The sequence below is a fragment of the Malaclemys terrapin genome, chromosome 19 (assembly GCF_027887155.1).
Source record: "Malaclemys terrapin pileata isolate rMalTer1 chromosome 19, rMalTer1.hap1, whole genome shotgun sequence".
Lineage (NCBI taxonomy): Eukaryota > Metazoa > Chordata > Testudines > Emydidae > Malaclemys > Malaclemys terrapin.
Genome location: NC_071523.1, coordinates 11,940,435 through 11,964,661, shown reverse-complemented (window position 1 = coordinate 11,964,661; position 24,227 = coordinate 11,940,435). Strand labels below are relative to the sequence as shown.

Sequence of the window (24,227 nt, the reverse complement as noted above, 5' to 3'; positions counted from 1 at the left end):
CTCTTGAAAGCACCTGGTCCTATCATTTTATGCAATGATTTTGCAATCCTATTCCTTATCTGCTTTCTTACCTCTGTACTCCTTTAATTATACTAGTTTGCAATGCTGAATCCCAGGAAACAGTGGAATCTGCTGTGGTTGTTTCTAGCAAATATCCCACTTGTTGTCAGAGTCACACCCCTGATCTTACTTGAAATACACTTTTTAATTGTTGATGAAAGTGACATAAGTACACAGCAGACACAATCACAAGATGGTGTCACACAAGGCAGCTGAGGTACAAGCTATATTAGTCCACAGACTAATGTGGTAAATTATAGTCTGTCGTTGCTTATGCTGAGGAAGCATGGTGTAGAGATCTAGTTTCTGTTCCCAACTCTGCCGCTGACTCACTGTATAGCTCTGGATAAGTCCCTTAACCTTTGTAGGCCTCATTTCCCCCTCTCCTCCCTAAAATTGGGGGATAGTACTTCCTTACCTGATAGGGGATTTATGAGATTGAATTCATTAATATTTGAATAGTAGAATAAGGTCCTTGGATAGAAGGTGCTATAAAAGAGCAAAGTTATTTAGTTATTTATTTTACAACGGAACCTGTACAAGAGTTCACCTTTATTAGGCAAATTCCTGCTTTTAGGAATCCATCACAAACTATCCAGAAAGGTACTGAGTATAATTCTGCTCCACGTTCATTGGAAGACTTACCTCCATGAGTGACTGATTTTTATCATTGATCGCTCAAGACAGGTGACTAAAGAATTTCAGCAAACTAGATTGTAAGTTCTTCAGGGCATGGACTATGTCTTCCTAGTGTGTATGCAAAATCTAGAACAGGTCGCTACCTGTGATTGGGACTCTGGATCCGATGGCATTACAAATAATTATAAATAATAATGGTGCTTATTTATCTTCAAAAACATTTCTCCTAGTGTTCTCCAACCACCCCCCCAATCTCAAAGAAGGACTGCAACATTTTGGGATATACTGTGTATATGTGTATATATGGCTGTTATATTAAAATACACACACCATTTTTAAAGTCCCAATGGAATCTCTGTAGACTTAAGATTTATGTATACTTTTTGCTAGGTTTGTTTTAACATGCAAATGTATCTAAGCTCCGTACAATAAAAACCAAAATGCGCACACCATTAAAAATCCATCAAGAGGAACTGTTCAGTTCACATGTGGGGCTGGCAGTTTGAAAAGCAGTTTTTCCTTCACTTACCTGCCAAGTACCAAGGACTAAGCTTGTTATTGTTTCTGCCAGTCAGTAGCTCCTAAAACAGTGTCATTGTGATAATGTTGATGCCTTCTGGTGTTGCAGGTAATGCACCCATCTACCCATGTCCTTTCTGTGGTCCAGCAGATAGGGCTCATAACTGGGAGTCAGGTGACTTGGCTGCTATGCCTAGCTCTGTCACTGGTTTAGCTGTGTGACCTTGGGCAAATCACTTAACTTCTGTGCTTCAGGAACCCTCTCTTGAAACGGGGTTAATGTTACTTACCCTCCTTTGTAAAGTGGTTTCAGATCTTAGGATGAAATGCGCCATGTAAATGCTAAGTGATGGTGTTATTGCCTTGTGAGGCATAAAGTGTTTCTATTGTTTGCACTGAACTTGGCACTTTATTTAGGCCTCATGCTAGGTACAACGTTGTTTAAACACAGTAGCGGAATTCGAGCACCGTTCCACAACCCATGTGCTGAGACTTGCTCTGGGTGGGAGTGGTTAGTTTATGGCGCAATGTGGCTATCACTAGAGATGATCCAAAATGACCTCCCTCATTCCGACATACCTTGAACTTTGGTGTGGTGAGAGGAAGGTTTGGAATGAGGGCTTTGCTGTCTGTAACGGGCTGCACAAGAATCCAGATCTCAGTGCCTCCAGACATTTGGGAAAGGAGGTTGAAATATGAATTTTGTGTCTCAATCTAATCTCTAGCTATCATGGTCACAGAAAATAACCCCCAAATCAGACCCTCGCTATCTCGGTCAGGGAAACTGAACTTAGCCCCATATTAGTGACAGCTGTGTCCAAGTGCAGTTTTTACTAGCTCAATTCAGGACCCAGTGCAGGCAGGGTCTTTGCTCTGTGTATGTCATAGAGTCCCATTAAAACCACCAAAGCCGTGAAGAGGCACAGAGGGTAAACTGGAAAACAATGCCAGTGTTGCCAGCGCTCACAACTTTATCACAAGCTTTGAGCGATATGGTGTTCCTCTAGAGCCCCAGCTCTTGGAGTTCTGCGAATCGGTGAGAATCTCGGCTTTTTAAAAAAATGTAAGTTTCTAGCTTTCCTAATTGCATAGATAAGCTTGAAAACATGGCCCCTAAAGGCTCAAAAATGAGAAGGCAAATAAGAAGAACTCAGAAGTTTTTGTTTTGTTTTTAAATCTCATAATTTTAAGCCAGCCTTGTGATTTTTTTTGCGGGGGGACCCGACTTTTGCTTTTTGAATGTTTGGGGTTGGCAACAGTGCGGGGTCTTCTACTTGTGAACCAAACACTACATTCTCTAGCAATCCCAAAGCACACGGGATAGCACAAAGGGGGCCAGCTTAGGCAGTGTCCTACCCCTCTGTCCTTCTCCCATTGCTTCTTTGAAGACCCTTGTATTTACACTGAGCCTCTAAGTGTGGTTATAAAAAGAATAATAGTGAAATGAAAAAGATGCATGCCTCAACTCACCCTTTGGTTGCATTGCTTTTGCCATTCCTCTTGGCTCTCCCTTGCTGGATGTTGTCTAGTTAGATATAGGCCTGTCTCCATATCTGCCTATCCAGCGCTTTGCACGCTGTTGGAAATGCACAAGTAATAATCTATGAATTGCCTTATGGCTGGCGGGTTACACTCTGCTGCAGGACAGAGTGTCCCTGTAGACTTGGCCCCATGATCTTTTAAGGTAGCTCATTTGCTACAGGCTGCTTTATCTGTTGGACGGTGATAGCTTGATGGATATTTCTTCAAAGGCCCACATCTGCCCCAGGTCAGTTGTTTCTGTGATAGTTTACCAAGCCACTTAATCTTTGGTAGATTCATCAGGCGCTGCACTGTATAGGAAAGAACCTGTTTCTGCTCTCTATCTACTCTATGTTCTTGTATGACCCTCACCACCATAGTGTCTGAGCACCTCTGTAGGTAGTGCTCAAAAGTACCCAAGGGACAAAACAGGCCAGTCAGAGAGCTGAACTTAAATCCTATGAGCCCCACCAGATTCCACTGTGCTTGGGCTCCTGCAGTCTTGGTAACGCCGTCTGTTCTGAAGGAGATGATGCAGGAAACAAATTATACGATTTAAATACCTCTTGCTGCACAGATTGTGCTGGGAGTGGAGGCAGTAGAGTAAATTCTGATCTTTCATTGGCAATAGCTATTAGCCATATAAGTACTTAAAAAAAAAAAAAAAAAAAAAAAAAAAGCCCCGTGAGTCTTTAAAAACAGCATAGACTTTGCCAGAGGTGGAAGCTATCCCTGGTTTGGCTTTAGAGCAGCAACAGTAACTTTTGGGGGGCAAAGGGAAATAAATTTCTCAAGTTTCCAGTCATTGTCTTTGAGCTTGGTGCCTCCTGTACCATTTCACCCCTTCTCCAGGGGGGTAATTCCTTCTCTCCTTTCCTGTACTTTTGCCAAGAGGTGTCAAAACTGCTTAAAAAAAAAAAAAAGCTTGATTTTGATTAATATAGAGAAACAAGACTTTGCCTGACTGATAATAAAACTGATAAATGACATTTGAATTACTTGTAGCGGTAATTTATTACATAAAATATCTTTTATTTGACATGCGATTAGTTGCTGGAAGCATCACTCAATCTGACTAGTTTAAACATGCTCTGAAATGAACCCCCAGTAAAAAAAACAAAACAAAAAAACGGGCTGTCTGCTCCTGGTGTTATGAAATACACTAATCCGGGAGTGAGGACAAAAATCTGACTTTAAATATTTAAATGATTAATTGGGTTTATATATTTTTTTACCTTTCTATCCCCCTTAATTACAAGCAGAATCAGGGGAGTTTCTGAGATAGGTGTGCAAAGCTATTTGCTTATCACTTAGGGATTGTCTACGTCCCTCTCCATGACTCCATTCATGCAGATTTTATACAGCCTTCCTGTGTGACCTTGGGCAGATACCTATCAAGCGATCACCGTCCAATAGAGGAAGCTGCCTGTAGCAAATGAGCTACCTTAAAAGATCACTTAAATGTTCTGTGCCTCAGTTTCCCCATCTGTAAAAGGGAGCAACATCCCTTCCATGCCTCACAGGGGCTTTTGAGGATTCATTAACATTTATGAAGGACTGAGACCCTCTGATAGAACACTTAATGGAAGTGGCAAGTGTTATTTTTCTCCCTTCCCCATGACTAGGTCAGAATAGAAGCTAGAGCAGCACAACTGTGTGTCTCAGTGTAGTGCAATATTGGCCTATGGAAACCTTGAGTGGTGAGGGACAGATGGAAGCCTAGTATCTCCAGTGATGAACAAGGGAAGCACGGCTCAGTTTCTGACTGAATAGTACGGTTTGAAGGACTTAGTGCTTTTCACCTCCTTCACTCATTGACCCTCACAGCATAAGTCTTACTATTCTCATTTTACAGATGGGGAAACTGAGGCACAGAGGTTAAGTCAAGGCAGTTGGCAAGTGCCCAAGAATGTAGAAGGAAGTCAGTGTAGGAGAACTCAGGCGTTCCAAGTCTCAGTCCTGTGCTTAGATAACAATTGGTAGAGAGAGAGCCTGAGAGGGGATCTTAAGCACAATTCTGATTCCGTGTGGCCTTCCCCTCTTTGTAATATCACATGGTTGATGCAGAGTCCTCCCTGTGTCTCTCTCCAGTTTAGTTTCTTTCTCTCTCGCTCTCTCTCTTTTTTTTTTTTTTTTTTTTTGCCACAAGACAGAATTGTTTCACACATCTCTAAAACGAGTAAAATGGCATTTCAGCTTCTTGTCTTTATAGACTCTCTGAACTTTAGGAAAGATCATTCTGGTCCCTTTTCATTAATAATGAAAACCAGGGGGCAATAAAATGTTCTTAGCACGAGCATTACAGGAACAGAGGGAGAGATGAGAGAGGTGAAAGGGCAAAGCTGACAGGGACCTACAGGTGTCTCTTAATTCCACCAGAGGTCAGAGCAGCTGGGAGGTAGGTGGGAACACCTAGGGGAGGCCTGACAGTCCATTCACAGGGCACATTTTGGACCCATAGCACCTCTGGGATTAATTAACCCTTTATGGTTGGGAGCTCACCATCGATTGAGTTAGTTTGTCATGGAAGGATGTTTTTAGTCTGGGGTTCAGTGCAGAGTACTGGAAATCCAAGCAGATCCAGGGTTCAAATCCCAACTGCACCACTGACCCCCACGCGTTACACTAGATTTCCTTTTGTCTGATTCCGGCCCTAGTTGTGATGAGATGAGATTTGGGATGAGAAATGGGATTAGAAAAGTTGTGTTATTAAGAACTGGGTATTGTATCTTGAGCAGAGTTCTAGAGACATTAAAGGTCTTGAGAACATGACCTATGAAGGAAGGCTGAAAGAATTGGGTTTGTTTAGTTTGGAAAAGAGAAGGGGACATGATAGCAGTTTTCAGGTATCTAAAAGGGTGTCATAAGGAGGAGGGAGAAAACTTGTTCACCTTAGCCTCTAAGGATAGAACAAGAAGCAATGGGTTTAAACTGCAGCAAGGGAGGTCTAGGTTGGACATTAGGAAAAAGTTCCTAACTGTCAGGGTGGTTAAACACTGGAATAAATTGCCTAGGGAGGTTGTGGAATCTGCATCTCTGGAGATATTTAAGAGTAGGTTAGATAAATGTCTATCAGGGATGGTCTAGACAGTATTTGGTCCTGCCATGCGGGCAGGGGATTGGACTCGATGACCTCTCGAGGTCCCTTCCAGTCCTAGAATCTATAAAAATGGATAAATAAGAGATTCTGAAATGCTAAAGCTGCAGGTGCTGTGCTCACAGAAATCGTTGGTTCCCCACTCATTTAGCTCTCCAAACTACTGTTGTTTATCCATTCTACCAGTTCAAGTGGCACAGGCTTTGTTCTGATTCATTCAGATTTCCACTTGGTGGGTATGCTGGGAACCATGTCCTAAGGTAGCAGGTTCCCATGATGCCTCCTTAATGGGCACATTTTCTATCCGTAGAGCCTGGGGGGCTGGGGTTCGGAAGAATTCCTGCAATGAGACACCTGCAAGAAGGGGTAGGCAGCAGGAAATCTCCATGGACAATGAGTAGGTCCCTACCAAATTCACGACCAAGTCATGCACATCACAGACTGTGAAATCTGGTCTTCCCCCCCACGCCCCCATGTAATTTGGTCCTTTGTGTGATTTTACCCTATACTATACAGATTTCATGGGGGAGACCGGCGTTTCTCAAATTGGGGGTCCTGATTCCAAAGGGAGTTGCAGGGGGGGTCACAAGGTTATTTTAGGGGTTGTGTGCAGTATTGCCACCTTTACTTCTGCGCTGTCTTCAGAGCTGGGTGGCTGGAGAGTGGGGGCTGTTGGCCGGCGCCCAGCTCTGAAGGCAATGCCCCACCTGCAGCAGTGCAGAAATAAGGGTAGCAATACCATACGATGCCACCCTTTACTTCTGAGCTGCTGCTTTCAGAGCTGGGCAGCTGGAGAGTGGTGACTGCTGACTGAGGGCCAAGTTCTGCAGTCAGCAGCGCAGAAGTAAGAGTGGCAATCCCATACCAGGCCATCCTTACTTCTGTGCAGCTGCCGGCGGCGGCTCTGCCTTCAGTGCTGGGCTCCCGGCCAGCAGCCACCACTCTCTAGCTGCCCAGCTCTGAAGGCAGCGCCACCACCAACACCAGCAGTACAGAAGTAAGGGTAGCAGTACTGCAACCCCCCCACAATAACTTGTGACCTCTCTCCCAACTCCTTTTGGAGTCAGGACCCCAACAGTTACAACATCGTGAAATTTCAGATTTAAATAGATGAAATCATGAAATTCATGATTTTTAAAATCCTATGGCCGTGAAATTGACCAAAATGGACCATGAGTTTGGTAGGGCCCTGGCACTGAGCAACCAAGATAGAAGAGAGGCAGGTTTCCAGTTATCTCCACCAATTAAGTCTCTGTCTCCCAGTTTGGAGGGGAGACTACGTTTCCTAAACACTAGTAGGTTACATGCAAATTTGGATCTGTCTGGTTTGAGGCTGCCTGCCAGCCTTCGCCTCTTTGGTGTCTGCCCGCATCCTGCGACCAAACTTTAGGAAAGATCACTCTGCATCCTCTTTATTATTAATGAAAACCAGGGGCAGTACAAAATTCTTAGCAAGAGTGTTATGGGAGCTGCAAGAGGAAGGTGAAAGGGTGAAGCTGATGGAAAACTACAGGTGTCTTCTGATTCTACTTGCAGGAGAGGAGCAGACTGAATCTTTGCTTTGCTTTGTTGAATCTTTATGCTCCTGTGCAAAACTGTGTGTTAAGTATCCCATACTCCTCTTCCCACCTTCTCTAGTTGGCTCTGCTACCTCTGGCATGCCTTGGCCCCTGCTCTTAATTCAGCCAAGAAAGCTATGGAATCCCCATTAGTGCCTGTATTCTAAGGAAGCCATCCATAAAGACTGACACAGAACACTTTTAGCTATTCCTTCTTCTTGTAAACTCACTTAGCCCCTCCCCCCCATTCAGGAGTTTCCCCCCACTTCTAGAAAACATTGCTCCTTTCTCTTTCCCTCCTCCACTTCCTGAGATTTCTTCTCCTTCCCCAGTTTCAGAAACAGTGATCTGTGAAAGTAGTCACAGCTTGCTCTTATAGGCTAGATTAAGCTAATACTAAGTGCAAACACTTGCCAGGGTCAATGCAGCAGAGATTTGTGGGTCCTCTCCAAGAAAAGATCAGGTAGCTGACCTGACTCTTAATTGCCGGTGTGATTTTGATCCCCTCCTCACTCTCTCTGGAGTTACCCTGAAGTCCCTGTTAAGCTTTAGGAAACAAGAGTTAGCACCACCCTGCCCGAATTAGGTGTTTGGGTGAGATGCATGCAAATCCCCAAAGGCCTCGCAGGTGCAAGTTCTGACCATGCTTCTCTCTTGCTTTTGGCTATTAGGTCCCCCAGGCTCCAGATGGCGAGACTATGGTGCTTTGGCGATCATTATGGCAGGGATTGCCTTTGGCTTCCACCAGCTCTACAAGGTAAGCGGTGCTCTCCTTGTTCCCCTAAGGTGCCTCGGTGCTCTGGAACAACCATGGTAATGCTGCCCATGTCTCAGGCTGGCTCCTGGTTGCGATTAAATCCTTGGTGCCATTGCTCTTATCAGTTCTCCTTTGGGTGTATGTGTGGAGCTGTATGGACAGTCTGATGTGGAAATGCAGCAAGTGGTGAGCAGATCTGTAAGACGAATAATAATCATACCTAGTGCTTATCTACTGCTTTGCATCAGCAGATCTCAAAGTGCTTTACAAATGAGGTCAGTATCATTATCCCCATTTTTTACAAATGGGGAAACTGGCATAGGGAGATGAAGTGACTTGCTCAAGGTCACCCAGCAGGCCAGTGTCAGAACCAGGAATAGAACACAGGTGTCCTGAGTCCAGTCCATTGCTCTAACCACTAGATCACATTGCCTCCATGAACTGGAGACGCATCTCCTTTGGCTGGTCAGGAGGTTGAAGGGAAGGTTTTTAACTCCAGCTCTATCAGCTTCCCAGTGGATGTGTATAGCAAGTGTGTAGACATACACACCCACCCTGCATTTGTCTGGCTGGGTGGGTATGACATATTCTCATTCTCTGTCACTAAAGACCTGTTCCCCAGTTCTGTATGGAGTAACATGATAGAGGCTGTTGAGAGAGAACCCAACGCATTGGTTATATAGCAAGGCATGGGGCAAAGGCCAAGTGACTCCAGCACTAATGGAGTGTAGCAGCCACTCACTCTTGTACATTACATTTCACTTGCAAAGCCTGTGTGTGTTTGGGAGGTTGGAATGAGATAGAAAGTAACAATTGGCTTATTAAAGATTTTTATAAAAAATGGGCAAATTGGTGTGCTTGGCAAAGCCCATGTTTAAAGCTAAATTTTTTTTAAAACCCCTTGATCCTTTTTATTTTTTCCTTTTATTAATTACCTTGGCCTGGGGAAGGTCAGTATGGGGAGTATGTCCAGGATTGCACAAGGTAGCTCGTTAGATGGCTGTTCAGATTGTCCCCTTGCTCCTGACTCTTTATGTTGAGCAATGATGCTGGCCTTCCTGGTCCATTTAGTACTGTAAAGGCTGGGGGGGGGAGGAGATGGGGTTGATAAATGCCCAGAGTGACGCTGAGGAAGGAGCTACTGGTCCTTATTGGATTCATAACAGGCTGGCTGGAGGGCCTTATTGCTATTGTAAAATGACAACTACCACAAATGTCAATTTTTTTATTTAAAATTTCTGACACAGTCTCAGTGATGGTGACAATAGACTGCATCCCGCTGCCATTCTCTTTGTGTGCAGATCCCCTCTCCATCCAGACCAGGGTTCGGCAACCTTCGGCATGCAGCCCATCAGGGTAATCCGGTGGCAGGCCATATGCCGAAGTTTGCCGACCCCGAACCAGACATACAAGACATCTTGGTTATCCAGCAGAGGGCCCTGTTCCCTTATGGGAGCCAAAGATGCCTTGGGTCAGCTCCCCAAGTGCAATTGGTGCATAAATTCCTTTGTCAGATGATTCGATTTTTGTGCTTGTGCTAGTGGTCCTTATCTGAAAAATAAAGACACCCTGCCAAGCCATTGGTATGAGTGTTCCAGGAGGTTCAGAACAGAACCTTCTGTTCATTGCACTTTATGATTTCAGAAGCAGCTTGCTTCTCAGAATGGTGGATGGAAGAAAGTGGAGTGACTGTGTGCGTATGAGAGCTGTCTGCGGAGACAGCTAGATCTCTATATAACCAACAGCACTGAGTTCAAGAGGAGGATGTTGCTGTCCCACACCCCTCAGGCCTTTCTCAGAACCGTACCTTTGATTATGTCTCTCTGGAAGCATGTACACCAAAAGCCAGGATACAAGGGAGCCGTTAGACATGCAGTTCCCTTGTAATTGAGGCTGTTTCTGCATCCTCTCTAGCCTCCTCTCTCCTTTATCCCTCTTGCCCCAATCATGCTATGTCTGAATGTACTCTTGTTACGCTCCACACTCAGTTCAAGTGTGCTATGTCCCAGAAGGAGTCGCAGTAATTAGGGATGGCTACAGACATGTTAGATCAAGTCCATCCCTTACAAGGGGAGGCTGAGTTTGATTTCATTGCTACTGTGTATGCTGTCAGTGAGCTGCCACCACTCCTCTAGTGTCCTGACACCTCTGTATCAGCACCTCCCTTGCCTCTCCCTTCATGGCTTTCTGCCTCCATTCTTGTTACCTCAGATCCCCTCTACCTTTGCTCCATCTCCTCTGCTCTCTTATTCTCGTTTCCCCAGATCTCTGCTCTTTACTGCCACTATCCTGCCTCCCAGTCTCTATACTCTCTGTCATTTTCCCTTCCCTCTACTCTTATGTCCCCCAGCCCCTGCATATCTGTGCTCCCCTCTTCTCCCTGCTCTGCATCTCCTGCCTTGTGGGTATAGCTGGAGTCACATGACAGGTGAGTGCAGTGGGATTGAAATCCTTCTGGATGTAGGTAGGGAAGCGGCTGTAGGCTGAGAATTTTCCTAAATACAGCCACGGACCTTCCCTCAGCGCCTCAGGGAAAAAGATCACAAAACTCCTACCATCGTGTTTTCTTGTGACTTATGTGAATGCCTTCTTCCAGAGGACCCCTCTCCTCACCAACTGTGATCATGGTAGTTTCTGGGATGGGGGTAGAGATGTCTGGCAAGCTCTGAGGTGTTTGGGGTGGGTTAGAAGGAACCCCTTGCATATTCCCGTCTCTTAACAACATCTCCCTGCTCTGTGCAGAAATACCTGCTCCCTCTCATCATGGGAGGCAAAGAAGACAGAAAACAACTTCAGAGGATTGAGGCGAACATTTCCGAGATGAGTGGCAGCGTGACACAGACAGGTAAAGATTAATGACTCCATCAATTCGCCCCTCAAAGCCCTTCTCCCTGCATCCTCCATCTACCCAGGCCCCCCCTCCCCCTTCTCCTCCATCTCCACTTTATGTGGTGACTTCATTTATCTGCTCTGAGAATCTGTTCACATTTGCAAATGAAGCTGCCGTCATTTCGGTTTAATTTGAAATTGCTTGTTTACTGTCGGCGCGGCCTCAATTAATTATGTTTTTACGGAAAGGCTCCCAACCTCAGAATATTAATAAGGGGAATAAAATGACAGCCTTTCGGAGGGCTGTAAAGTTCATTTTTAATTTCTGCTTCTCTGAGGTTTTCAGGGGCTTTTTTTTGGTGATTTCTCCCCCCGTTGCCTCCAAGAATCCAAAGCAGGGTCAAGAGAGTCTGTAATTACTGTGCCTCCACTGACCCCAGCCACCTTCTCTGTTATTGACTCCATAGGGCGCCTGTTCATTACCCAGTGCCCTAATGATGGCCCAGATTAGCTGTTACCTGTCACGCCAATAAAGTTTTTTTTTTTTTTTATCAACTTGTTTACTGGATGGAAACTCCAGATAAAACCACCAAAGCTGTAGGCAGTTCCCCTCCATCCAGACACAAGTTCCTGTTCCAGTAGAAGTTTTTCAGTGGGAAGATTTCTGCTGAAATCTAGGAGAGGGTGCTAAATGTGTGTCCAGCTGTTGGGAGAAGAGAGAGCATGGCAGGTTTGTTACCGCCATCATGGGGTGAAAGGGCAGGTGGTCTGATGATGGGAGGATGCTAACTGGACCTGCTGGTGGAGGAAGTGATAAAAGAGGGTTGCCTTCTTTTCTCACTACATCCTGGGATTGATCCAGGCACCTGTCTGTTTCCAGACTAGAGATAAACCCCAAGTATCATGTGCCTATGTGAGGCCCGAGGTAGATAAATGGTACAAACGTATAAATTCAGAGAGATGTACAAATCATAAACTGATATAATTAGAAGGGAGAGGTTTTGGACGGATATACTGTGGGCTATAGACATCTATACAATGGAAAGATAAACTAGAAATACTGGAGGTTAGATGCAGTGCAGGTAGATTACCCAGAGTGCAGATAATTTATATGGATTAGAGCGAGCGGGCGTCTGTAGATAAATTAGATATAGCAGGAATAGAGGCATCTTGTAGCTAGACAGCAGGAAGGACACGTGTGTGTGTGTGTGTGTGTGTGTGTGTGTGTGTCAGTTTAACAGAAACTCGCCTGCTTTTTCATCCCACAGTGACTCAGTTGCAGAAGACTTTAGCCTCCGTCCAGGAACTGCTGATGCAGCAACAGCAGAAAATCCAGGAGCTCACCCAAGAGCTGGCTGCTGCCAAGGTACTCACCTCCATCTCTTTGCTAGGCCACCCTTCAGAAATTCTCGTGCCCTTTTTAGTGTACATGGCTTCCCTAGCCCATAACTTCATCCTATCTGGCCAGTTTCTCTATGCAGCCTTGTCTCTCAAGGGTGTTTGTATAGAGCAATGCGTGCTGACTGGATGCCACAGGCTACACATATATGGCTTCTGAGAAGGCTTTGTTCCATGATGTCATTTGCATCTTTCATGTCCACAATCTCCTCAATTGATCTCAGCTGTGCAACTAGTGTCCCTTGTAGGAAAGCTCATTGTATATCCAGTTGGAGCGATAGGGAGCAGGATTGGCTCTCCTGCCAACCCATGGACTGAAGGAGGAAAAGGGTAGCGGTAGATGTTTTGTGTGTATTTTCATCTTGTCTGTCTACATGTCTGTTAACCAATGTATGTATTCTATGCCCATCACCATGGTATCTCAGTGCAAATCAGTCCAATTTAGTCAAACTCAGATCGGTTGAATTATATGACTCAGGGGAATGGGAATACGCTGTGGACTCTTTTGCATTTAAGTCGCTGGTTCCACTCCAGGCCAGGTAATGACTAAAGGTTCCACCACCATCCGATGGCTGTTAGGTGGCCTGCGTGAATGGTTTTGATGTTCTCAGTACAATAGGTGGCGCCACTACCACATTTGTCACTAACTGGCAGCTTCGTTGGCACTCTCAGTGGGGAGGGCAAGGACAGAACAATCAAAGCACAGGAGCAGTGCAAGCTCTGAACTAGAGGGGCCGTCTCTCAGGCTGAGAATGGAGTGCAGACTCCCTGGCTCATGCAATCCTTGGTGCCTGTGCTGAGACTGCCAACAAGGAGACCAGTTACTGCCCGTAATAGCTGGCGGTTTTGCCATGTGGATATTTGTGAGTTTGGGAATTGGGCTGAGACCCACCCAAATCAGTTCGCATTGTGGCAGCAACAGCGCTTTTCATTGTCCTTGGCCTCCCAGCAGCCACCAGATGTCAGTCATTCCTGAATTGGGCTGGATTTGAACTGGTGACCTAGAGGTGAAAGCCTTCCTCCTGTTATCAAAGCCTGGGATCAGTCAGTCCCTCCTTTGACTGTCAACAACCTCTGCAGAATGGGAGCTTTAGCCCTCTGTATAGCGAGTTCCCTGAAACAGTTAGGTATTTGTAGAGCAGTCCTCCATCTACAGCAGTAACAGTCCTTCTTCCCCAGGCTCCAGTCTCTTGTAAACCCTTTGATACTGTGTAACTGGTGGGCCACCTCTGGCTGTGCAGTGAATATATCTTTCAGTAGGAATCAACTGTAAACCCAGCCATGAAAGTCAATTTATGGTCACATCTATCCACTCCAGTTTTCCTTGGGAACTGTGGCCCATCAATGGCCTGGAGCCAGTCCGGAAATTGGAAAACTGTTTTCAGGTTGTAAGTGTTAAGATTAAGACCACATGTTGGGCTCTCAGAAGGGAAAAGGGCATAGGAGTGTTGGTGGTTTAGAAAGTCTTTAAAAAGTTTTCCCTCCCTTCCCTCCTCTTCTGCGCTGAAATGGTAGCACATGCTGTTACGGTATCTCAAGTTCATATGTACAAAGAAAGACTTGGGCAGCCCCACAAACCAAAGAGTAAAAGCTGTGTTTTCTCAGCTGTAATGTAAGTTTTTATATCTGCTTTTCCAACTCCTACCGGCATGCTGTAAAAAATTAAAAAGAGGGGTTTTAAGTAATTAAAAAACCTACATAAAAACTCAAGCCTTAAATTTTCTACAACTGTTTTTTAAAGAGACTAGCTAAAAAGCCCCAGATGTCAGATTTTATTTCTAAATCCTAGGCATCTGGCACCATATGTGTTTTGGAAATTTGAGTCCTGTGCAGGCCGGTGAGTGGAAATCACTCCCTTGTTAATGTGCTGATGTAGCTTTCAAAGTCTTGGAGAGCCAGAACAGTGGCTCCTGGATTCTCGCTGTCGGAGGGCTGGGAGTGTGAATCCCAAGGGAACGCATCTGTGTATATCACTGCTACTACAGACTGAGTCCCTCCCAGCTGGAATCATTGTAGGGAATGTTGGCTGTGAAGGTGCTCATGTCTGTCCAGCCCTAGTTGACGTCTATGTAAGGAATGAGTAGGAGCATTGGCTGTGGGGGAGCTTACAGTCCCAACTTCTCCCAGTAGGAATTAGTGTGGGGGAGTTTGCAGCTACTCCCAGTCCTGGCTTCTCCCCGGGGGGAATGGATAGGAACACTGGCTGTGGGGATGCTCACAATCACTCCATTCCCAATTCCTGCCAGCAGAAATCATTGTAGATAGTGCTGGCTGTGGGGGAATTCACAGCTACTCCATATAAACCTCCTTCTAGCAGGAGTCACTAAACTCTGGCAAGTCAAGTGCAAAACTATAGTTATTCAGGCCAAAAAAGAATTTGAAGAGCAGTTAGCAAAAAGATACAAAAATAATTTTTTAAAGTATTTCAGAAGCAGGAAGCCTGCCAAAAAATCAGTGGGGCAACTGGACGATTGAGGTGCTAAAGGAGCACTCAAGAAAGACAAGGCCATTGTGGAGAAGCTAAATGAATTCTTTGCATCAGTCTTCAGTGCCGAGGATGTGAGGGAGATTCCCACACCTGAGCCATCCTTTTTAGGTGACAATCTGAGGAACTGTCCCAGATCGAGGTGTCAATAGAGGAGGTTTTGGAACAAATTGATAAATTGAACAGTAATAAATCTCCAGGACCAAATGGTATTCACCCACAAGTTTTGAAGGAACTCAAGTATGAAATTGCAGAACTACTAACTGTGGCATGTAACCCATTGCTTAAATCAGCCTCTGTACCAGATGACTGTCAAATAGCTAATATAACACTGATTTTTAAAAAATGCTCCAGAGGCAATCCTGGGAATTACAGGCCAGTAAGTCTAACTTCAGTACCAGGCAAATTGGTTGAAACTATAGTAAAGAACAGAATTATCAGACACACAAATGAACGCAGTATATTGGGGAAGAGGCAACATGGCATTTATATAGGGAAATCATGCCTCACCAATCTATTAAAGGGTGCCAACAAACATACGGACAAGGTGATCCAGTGGATAGAGTGTACTTGGACTTTCATGATGCCTTTGACAAGGTCTCTCACCAAAGGCTCGTAAGCAAAGTAAGCAGTCATTGGCTAAGAGGGAATGTCCTCTCATGGATCAGTAATTGGGTTAAAAGTTAGGAAACAAAGAGTAGGAATAAATAGTTTTCACAATGGAGAGAGATAATAGCCAGGTCCCCCAAGGATCTGTACTGGGACAAGTGCTATTCAACATATTCATAAATGATTTGGGAAAAGCAGTAAACAGCAGGGTGGAAAAGTTTGCAGAAGATACTAAATTACTCAAGATAGTTAAGTCCAAAGCTGATTGCAAAAAGTTACAAAGGAATCTCGAAAAACTGGGTGACAGCAACAAAATGGCAGATGAAATTCAACGTTGTATAATGCACATTGGAAAACATAGCCCCAACTATACATACAAAATGATGGGGTCTAAATTAGCTGTTACCACTCAAGACCGAGATCTTGGAGTCATTGTGGATAGTTCTCTGATAACATCCGCTCAGTGTGCCAAATCAGTAATAAAGCTAACAGAATGTTAGGAACCATTAGGAAACAGATAATAAGACAAAATATCATGATGCCACTATATAGAATCTCAGGGTTGGAAGGGACCTCGGGAGATCATCTAGTCCAACCCCCTGCTCAAAGCAGGACCAATCCCCAGACAGAGTTTTGACCCAGATCCCTAAATGGCCCCTTCAAGGATTGAATTTACAACCCTGGGTTTAGCAGGCCAATGCTCAAACCACTGAGCTATCCCTTGTGGGCCCCCCCCCCCCCCATCCATGATATGCCCACACCTTGAATGTTGTGTGCAGTTGTGGTCACCCCATCTCCAAAAAGATATATTAGAACTGGAAAATGTGCAACAAAAATGATTAAGGGTATGGAACAGCTTCTGTATGAGGAGAGATTAAAAAGACTGGCACTGATCAGCATAGAAAAGAAATGACTCGGAGTGGGGGGGAGGTATAACAGAAGTCTATAAAATCTTGAATGGTGTGGAGAAAGTGAATAAGGAAGTGTTATTTACCTCTTCACATAACACAAGAATCAGGGTTCATCCAATGAAATTAATAGGCAGCAGGTTTAAAACAAACGTAAGGAAGTATTTCTTCACACATCGCACAGTCAACCTGTAGAACTCTTTGCCAGAGGATGTTGTGAAGGCCAAAAGTATAAACTGGGTTTAAAAAATAATTATGTAAGTTCATGGAGGATATAAATTCATGGCTGTTAGTTAAGATGGTCAGGGACACAATCACATGCTCTGCTTGTCCCTGACTGCCATAAAATGGGAGTGGACAACAGGGGATGGATCGCTTAATAATTGCCCCATTCTATTTATTGCTCATAAGCTTCTGACATTGGCCCCGTTGGAAAACAGGATACTGGGCTAGATGGACTATTGGTCTGACCCAGTATGGCCATTCTTGTATTCACTGTGGGGATTGGATAAGGGGCACTGTCAATGCAGGAGATTATTTCTTTTTCTGAGCGCTCTTCCCTTAGCCGCTTTTACATGTGAAAGCAAAATCAGTCTGGTCATGGGAAGCAGTGATATTGCTTCTAGTCCCATGAATGTATAAAACAAAAACTGTCATGTTATTTGCAGCAAATCTTCCCAAAGCAGGGCCTTGCCCCAGTTTCCATCCAGTCTGACAGACATTACTTTGCAATATTGATGTGGTGCCAATAGCAGCTGTACCAGAGTTGCGTGAGTTGCTCATCATCTTTTCCCACCAAATTGGGCTCTTTGCCTCGAAATATCCAGAGGAGAATGTCAAGTACAGCTGCTTCCTGGAGATAGAGTCTGGTAGCTCAGGCACAGCTCTAATTGTTCTGATCTAGAGGAGAGTTCTTCGGGCTTTTAAACATCTATTGCTCAGTCCCCCTAGAAACTCCATGCAGTACAGTCTGGTGGCGGTTTTTTTGGTGATCTCAGAGAGATTGAGTTTGTGCTCTCAGTCCAGTTTCTAGCATGCAGGTACTTAGATTATAATCTGCTCCCTTGACTGAGGGCAATGTCAGGAAAGAGAGAAGGAACTGATTCTACATTACAGACACGAGGTAACAATTTCAAATCACCTAAATCCCACCAACTTTCAGTGGGACATAGGATCCTAAATCACTCATGTGCTTTTGAAATTTTTACTCAAAATCCCATGCCCTCTTCTCTAGAAGTGGTCTGTCCAGGTCAGGGCTGAGCATGTTGGCAGGCCCATGTGAGGAAGCGTGCATTGCTTCTCACATGTGCTGCATTGGTTCTGTGGCTGGCTGCCCTCCCTCGGTTTTCTTACAGACACCTTGCTGTCTGGATCTCTGTTCAGCACCCTAGGAAATACTAGCTTTTCCTTTTTAAAATAAAAAGAGAAGAAAGCTCCCTTTGGGGTGCTTTAGCAAAGGCCAGGCTTGGTGCATTGATCCTAGTCTGCGCAAAGTGTGTTGGAAGTGAGTTAACCCTTCCCAAGAATGGAAGAAAAATCTTTGACTCCTCCTAGCATCAGAGCAAAGTTTTCCTAGGGGGCTGCCAATAGGACAGTTGGCCTGTTTTGAGAGCCACTCAGGTACATAGCTCACATTGCAGAAATCCCTCTACCCAGCATCGAGAGGTTTTAAATGCCAGAACCCAGTGGTCCATTCCTGAAGACTCTGGGGGTGGAAAGGGAGGGTAGGAGGGAGAACAGCTCTGAGTTATCTCCAAATCCACTCTCTCACCATTGCCTCTTCCATTTGTGTCCTAGGCCACCACTTCCACCAACTGGATCCTGGAGTCACAGAATATCAATGAATTGAAATCTGAGATCTACTCATTAAAAGGGCTCCTTCTAAACCGGTATGGAGGGGTGCGTTAGCGGGATAGCACTGCGAGGAGGGGCGACACTCCTTGGGATTCCCTCAGGAAGGAGGAGGGCATTATCGGGAGGAGCTAGAACTAACCTTGCCCCTCTGTCAATGCTCTTTAATAATATTACTTTGCACTTCACTGTTGCCTTCCATCCAAGGGTCTCAGAGCACTTTACAAACATGCATTAAACCTCACGGTGCCCCTGGGAGATGGGTAACTTTTATTGTTTCCATTTGGGATAGAGATTGACTGACACATAGTGAGTGAGTGGCAGAGACAGGAATGGGGCTCACATCTCTGAATTAACCACAAGATCACCCTCTTCCCCTAAAGCATCTCTTATAGTCATTGGCTCTTAGTTCTTCCCACCCGGCCGTGTCTATTTGCCCAAATGTAACAAAGTCTGCCCATTATCACTGCTCTATGACATAGGTGGGGTCAAAGACCCATTGAAGATGAGACCAAACAGCTGCTGGATGTAAGCAGGTGCACTAAATGGATGCAGAGGCCTGGAATTTGGGTTGGATTTGATTTTCTTTTAAGCTGCACCTGAGGAACCTTGCCCCACTCCAGTGGGAATCACAGTCAAAAGCTTTGGGGAATTGGGGTCATGTCATGTCATTCTCTGGCTGAAGTGACAGGTCCTGTCTCTATCCATTTGGGTCACACTAGCCTCGTTTTAGGAGCAAGGGCATTGGCTATTGAAGCCCCTCATTGAGGGTGGGGGTTGGGGGAGAAGTGTGTCACTCAGAGATGTTTGGGCAGAGCTCACAAGCCTGGCCGCCCTTTGGCATGGCTTTCTGTCTCGGGCCAGATGAACAGCACAACTCACAGAGCTGCTTATCCCTTTGCCTTTCCAGTGAGGAGGGTTCTGCCAGGGTTCATGTATTTGGCTGGATGGTCCCTGTTCCCTGATGCTGATGGGCAGCAAGGGGATAGTGCTCCCAGGGGTGGGCGAGGGGACAGCTGTCATTAAGGGAAATTCATTGTTTTTATGCAGCCGGGGGTTAAGTGCTTTTGGAAAATAAAAATAAAAAAAAAAAAAAAAGGCATATCTCCCTGCACTGAGCAGGCGGCGGCAACACTGGAGCCAAGAAAGTCTCCAAATTGAATTTCTTGATAGCATTTATGATCCTGGTGAATAATGCAGGCATTAGCTTGTTTGCACTCGGACGAGATGGAGGCTAGAACGGCAGAGCTCCTCCAAGGCCACTGGCAGAGGGAGGAGGTGAGTGCAGTTGTTTTTAGGTCTGCCGAAGAAAATTAAATCTGTTGCTTTGGCCTCATTTGAACGCTCGCTGCAGAAAGGCAGCTGGCCTCCCTGGGTCTCTTCTGGAGCAATCCTTGGCACAAACCAGCTTAACACACACAGCGTGTGAACCCTTCCCCACACTCACTTCCTTTTTAAGGGCCTGATCCCATAACCCTGTGCATGCTGAATTCCCGCTCTCGTCAGTGGGAGCTGGGGCTGCATGAGGAATACAGGATTGGGTCCTGGTGAGTCCCTTTCTGGGTGATGGATGTGTTTCCAAAGGCACCGGGTGGAGCATGCCCCCCCCCCCCCACTGCCTTCTTCCCTCTTCCCCCATGTGGTTACTCGGGCTGCCACAAGGGACAGTTGGGTCAGCTCCTCAGCTGTTGTAAATTGGTATAACTCCATGGAAGTCAGTGGAGCTAAACTGCTTTACAATTGCAGAGGCTTTAGCCCAGATGGGTACAATGCACACTGGGCCCAGGAGGGGCAGCTTGGACTTCAGTGAGCTAGTGCGTGTGTGAGCGCACACGTGCATGGGGGAGACGGTGGGGAACCAGGCTGCCGTTTCACTGCGGCTCAGACACAGGCTGGAGTTGAAGCTCCTGACTCCTCACACGGATGGGAATGAACTTCCCCAAGCTGCGATGGTTGTGGAGGGACAATGAAACCTCCCTGTCTGTCCAGAGGCAGCACTCTCTAGTGGCTACAGCTTGGGTGGGGGACTCAGAGTCAGGACCCCTAAGCTCTAGTCCCAGCTCCCTCTATGAAGTTGGCCAACTCTCAATCTCTCACCGCTTCAGTTTGCCCAGCTCTGAACAGGGATGGTATTTCCTTCTCATGCACGGGCTCAATTCCTGGATGCTTGTAAAGTGCTTTGACGTCCTGGCACAAGAGGGGAAGGAGCCTCATTACTATTCATTTATTACAGAGGAGACTTGAGATCCCGGTCCCACCTTCTGTGACTCCCTGAGCATGTTATGCGTCCGGGAGGCTGATCCCTTCTCTCTGATGATTCCCCCCGTTGCAGTGCTTGTAATAAAAGCTCCTTTTTCTCCTTTCCCTCCCCCAAAGGAGGCAGTTCCCTCCCTCCCCTTCGGCTCCCAAGATCCCATCCTGGCAAATCCCGGTGAAGCCTTCCTCACCCTCCAACCCTGTTGCTACTAACCACAACAGCAGCAGTGACATCTCGCCCGTCAGCAACGAGTCCACCTCCTCGTCACCTGTGAAGGAGAACCACAGCCCAGAGGGGGCAACGGTCAGCTGCCACCTGCTGGGTACGGAGGAGGAGGGCGAGGTGGTGATGGACGTCAAGGGCCAGGTGCGAATGGAAGTGCAGGGCGAGGAGGAGAAGAGGGAGGACAAAGGGAATGAGGAGGAGGAGGAAGAGGACGATGAGGATGATGATGTCAGCCATGTGGACGAAGAGGAGTGCCTGGACGTCCAGACCGAGGACCGACGAGGAGGGGATGGGCAGATTAATGAGCAGGTGGAAAAGCTACGAAGACCGGAAGGGGCCAGCAATGAGAATGAGATTGACTAGGGTGAATGGGCTTCTTTCCATCCCACCCTGCATCTGTCCAGCCTTCTCCCACCCCCTGGTGCCTCTCTCATTTGGTGGAGAGAACTCGGCCCTTCCCCCAGTGATTTGCCCATGATTCACCTCGAGTAGCGTCATGATCCTCCAGTGAGCAAGGCGGGTCCTGTGTCACCCCAGGGCCAAGCAGCACTGCAGTGGCTTCTTTTCCCTCTCCGCCCCAGCACCACCGCAGGAATCTGAGCTGGGGGTCGCTGCCTGGGCTAGAAGAGCACTCACCTGACCATGCACCACAGCTAGAGAAACAAGTTCCCTTGTGTCCAGCGTCCTTCCTGAACCAGCCAGCCCCTTCGCTCCTCGCTGCTTCCTAGAGATCTTCCATCTGATGGCCTGCCCCAGCCCCTTCTCATCCCCAATCCTTTAACTGCATCTCAGTCTGAAACCACTTCTGCCCAACCTCTGAAATGTCCCATCAGGTTTTAGTCCTGAAATCAGATGGTGTGCCATCCCCAAACTGGCCACCCCCAGGCTGTTTCTATCTCTAAGATCCCTGTCAGATCTGCCTCCCAGTCCAGCCATCCCCTTCCCCAAACCTCGTGCCAGGCCCAGTTACTGAAACCATCCAGCCTTTGAGAAACCCTGAAGTTCTTGTGGGGTCCAAAGAACAGTACTCCTACCACCCCCGCTCTCCCCTCCACACCCCTGCAGCCTCTTGCTAGAGGCCAGACCCATGCCTCATGATCATAGTAATGCACATGAGAACAGGCAGCCTCATTACTAATTACCCTCAGGTGAAAGGCCTTCTCCTGTTAGTATGAGTCTCACCTGGATCGCCCACTTCAATTTGTTGCTGCTCTCCCATGCAGAGAAGGGGCGCTCATGTCCGTGTCTGACGTCTTCCGTTCTATTTACTGCCCAGCCTGAATGGATCAGGTGTCTTGGCTGCTGGCATAGTTGATTAGTTCTGAATCTCTGCAATAATTCTTAGCCCATCTTCCTCCCTAAATGAGGAGAAAACCCACCAGAAACAGTCAGTCGAGACTTGTGTCGGAGCAAAGTACATGTACCCACCTCAGCAAGGTGTGGAGAGCACTTCCAGAGCAGAGATGCACCCCTCCTCTTCCCCACCTACCCCACCTCAGCCTTCTTTGCCCTACAGGGGCTAAAAACAAAAACAAACCAACAAGTTCTGAAACCTCTTGTTTGCAGCATTGTGTTCTCAACTGGTAAAATGGTGGTGTCTGATTCTCATTCACTGCATAAGAGCCTCTTAGTAGAGCAATTCCTGTAACATCTGAGTCTCACTGTCGTCCTCACCAAGCAAACGTTCTCGTCCGTGTGATCATGTATAGATTTCAAATATAAAATACGATTGTATATACTTGTAATAAATATGAGTTACCACTATTTAACACCAGGCTGCCAGGATTGCTGCTGCTCTTGTTTTCTGAGGGTTGGGGAGGGAAGTGAAAGGGAGGGCAGGCTCCAGAAATGGAGCCCCAATAAAAACATTTTTGAAAGATAATTGGAACAAACATTTAAGGTTGGTTTTGTGTTCAGCTGCTGCAGTACACAGCTCTCCCAGCAAGGGGTAGCACAAGGTATGATGGAGGTGATCTGTGATTGGGGCTACTGACAGCTACTCCAGTGTCCTTCTCTCCCAGCAGGAGCTACTGCAGGGAACAGTATAAGTAGTTCTGGCTGTGCCATAACTTGAAACTACCCTAGTCTAAACTTCTTAGCAGGAGGCACTGCCGGGGATGTGCATCGCCTCTGAGGTAACACACAGCTACTCCAGTCCCCCTGTCATCCAGTAGGAGGTGCTGCAGGGAATGATGTGTGGTACCTCTTGGCTCTCTAGCCCCATCCTCTCCCAACAGGAGGCGCTGCAAGGCATGGCGTATAGCAACTCCTAGCTGCTATAGTACCATCTTCACTCAACTGAAGTATTTGGCTTCCTTCTTAAAAACGAGGGATTTACTTGATTCCTGGGTATTTGTGTGTCTGGTACATGGTGACATTTTTCTGCTCTGGGGGAGAGAAAGGGACCTTCAGATTACTGTATTTAGACCTGCTGTTGAATGTGATGATTTCTCATTCCTTAAATGGACGAGTATCTTCCCTCAGGAGTCTCTCTCTCTCCCCCCCCTCTCCCTCTCTCTTTCCTTTAACGTTCACAAAGAACGTTGCGTTTAGCTACAACAGGGCAAATTAGAGAGTGTTTAAAAGCAGAGGCTTTCTTTGGGCGATGGCACTCTTTTATTCCCCCCAGCCAAGAATCTTTGTGAAATGGAAACACAGGGCGAACGTGGGGATGTAATGAAAAAGTATTGCCCTGCCCATGTACATTTTATATACATAGAAGGGTTTGAAAATAGAAAGTGCCTGGACAAGAGCAGTCAGTGAAATGTGGAAAATATGTTGCTGAGGTATGCGCCTTGCGGAGTGACTTACGAGGTTTACAGCACAGGCAGCCCGAAGCTTTTTTTCCCTTCCCTCCATGCTCCCAGTCGATGGTTGGTTCATTAACAAGATGTGTTTGCTACAGGTTTTTCAAACCGTGCTTTGCTTTCTGGTGCAGCGGCACAAAGTGACTCTCCTCCCCCTCCCAAATTTTCCAGGCCTTGAGAATCTTGCTCTCTCACTAAGTCGTAGCCTGCCTGTTCTCTACCCAATGTACGTCCCCTGCCAGCAGGATCCGAGCTCCTGTTGGTCACAAAACTTAACTCTGGGCATCTTGCTGCTGATACTGTGTTTATTGGCTCATAAGTGCTGCCTAAGGAGACCCAGCACATCCACAGGAGATTCTTGGAGAGCCAGGCCTACTTACCAACAGGTATTCCTGAGAGTGCAGGGTGCTATTAGTTCCTATGTCAATCACATCTTGTCTTTGCTTTCCAGCTATCCACGTAATGAAAGTATTGACAAGCTAACCAAGGGTGATGGAACAGCTCTTGTCAGGGGCCTTTCATGATTGCCTTGGCTTGATGCTGGGATGCTTGGGCCAGTATTTTAGTCCTGACAAACAGTGGAGCTTGACCTGCAGTTAATAATACCTCCTCCTCTCTACCCCAGGCCCCTACTGGGACCTGGCTTCTTAAGTCACTTGCTCTGGGAATTGATTACTCGTACAGGGGCTGGTATGCATTGGGAACA

General features: G+C 46.4%; 1 protein-coding gene across 2 annotated transcripts in view; it reads left to right on the top strand.

Annotated features, from left to right (window-relative positions):
* The window catches only part of PEX14 (peroxisomal biogenesis factor 14), a 99,515-nt gene extending 78,345 nt beyond the window's left edge, over positions 1 to 21,170 (top strand). For both annotated transcript variants that reach the window (XM_054009168.1, XM_054009169.1), the window contains 5 exons: positions 8,067 to 8,152; positions 10,895 to 10,997; positions 12,250 to 12,347; positions 18,179 to 18,270; positions 20,609 to 21,170. In XM_054009168.1, coding sequence (XP_053865143.1) covers positions 8,067 to 8,152; positions 10,895 to 10,997; positions 12,250 to 12,347; positions 18,179 to 18,270; positions 20,609 to 21,077 — 848 coding nt within the window. In that variant the 3' untranslated portion in view covers positions 21,078 to 21,170. The remainder of the gene's footprint in view (positions 1 to 8,066; positions 8,153 to 10,894; positions 10,998 to 12,249; positions 12,348 to 18,178; positions 18,271 to 20,608) is intronic.
* Positions 21,171 to 24,227: the final 3,057 nt, after the last annotated feature.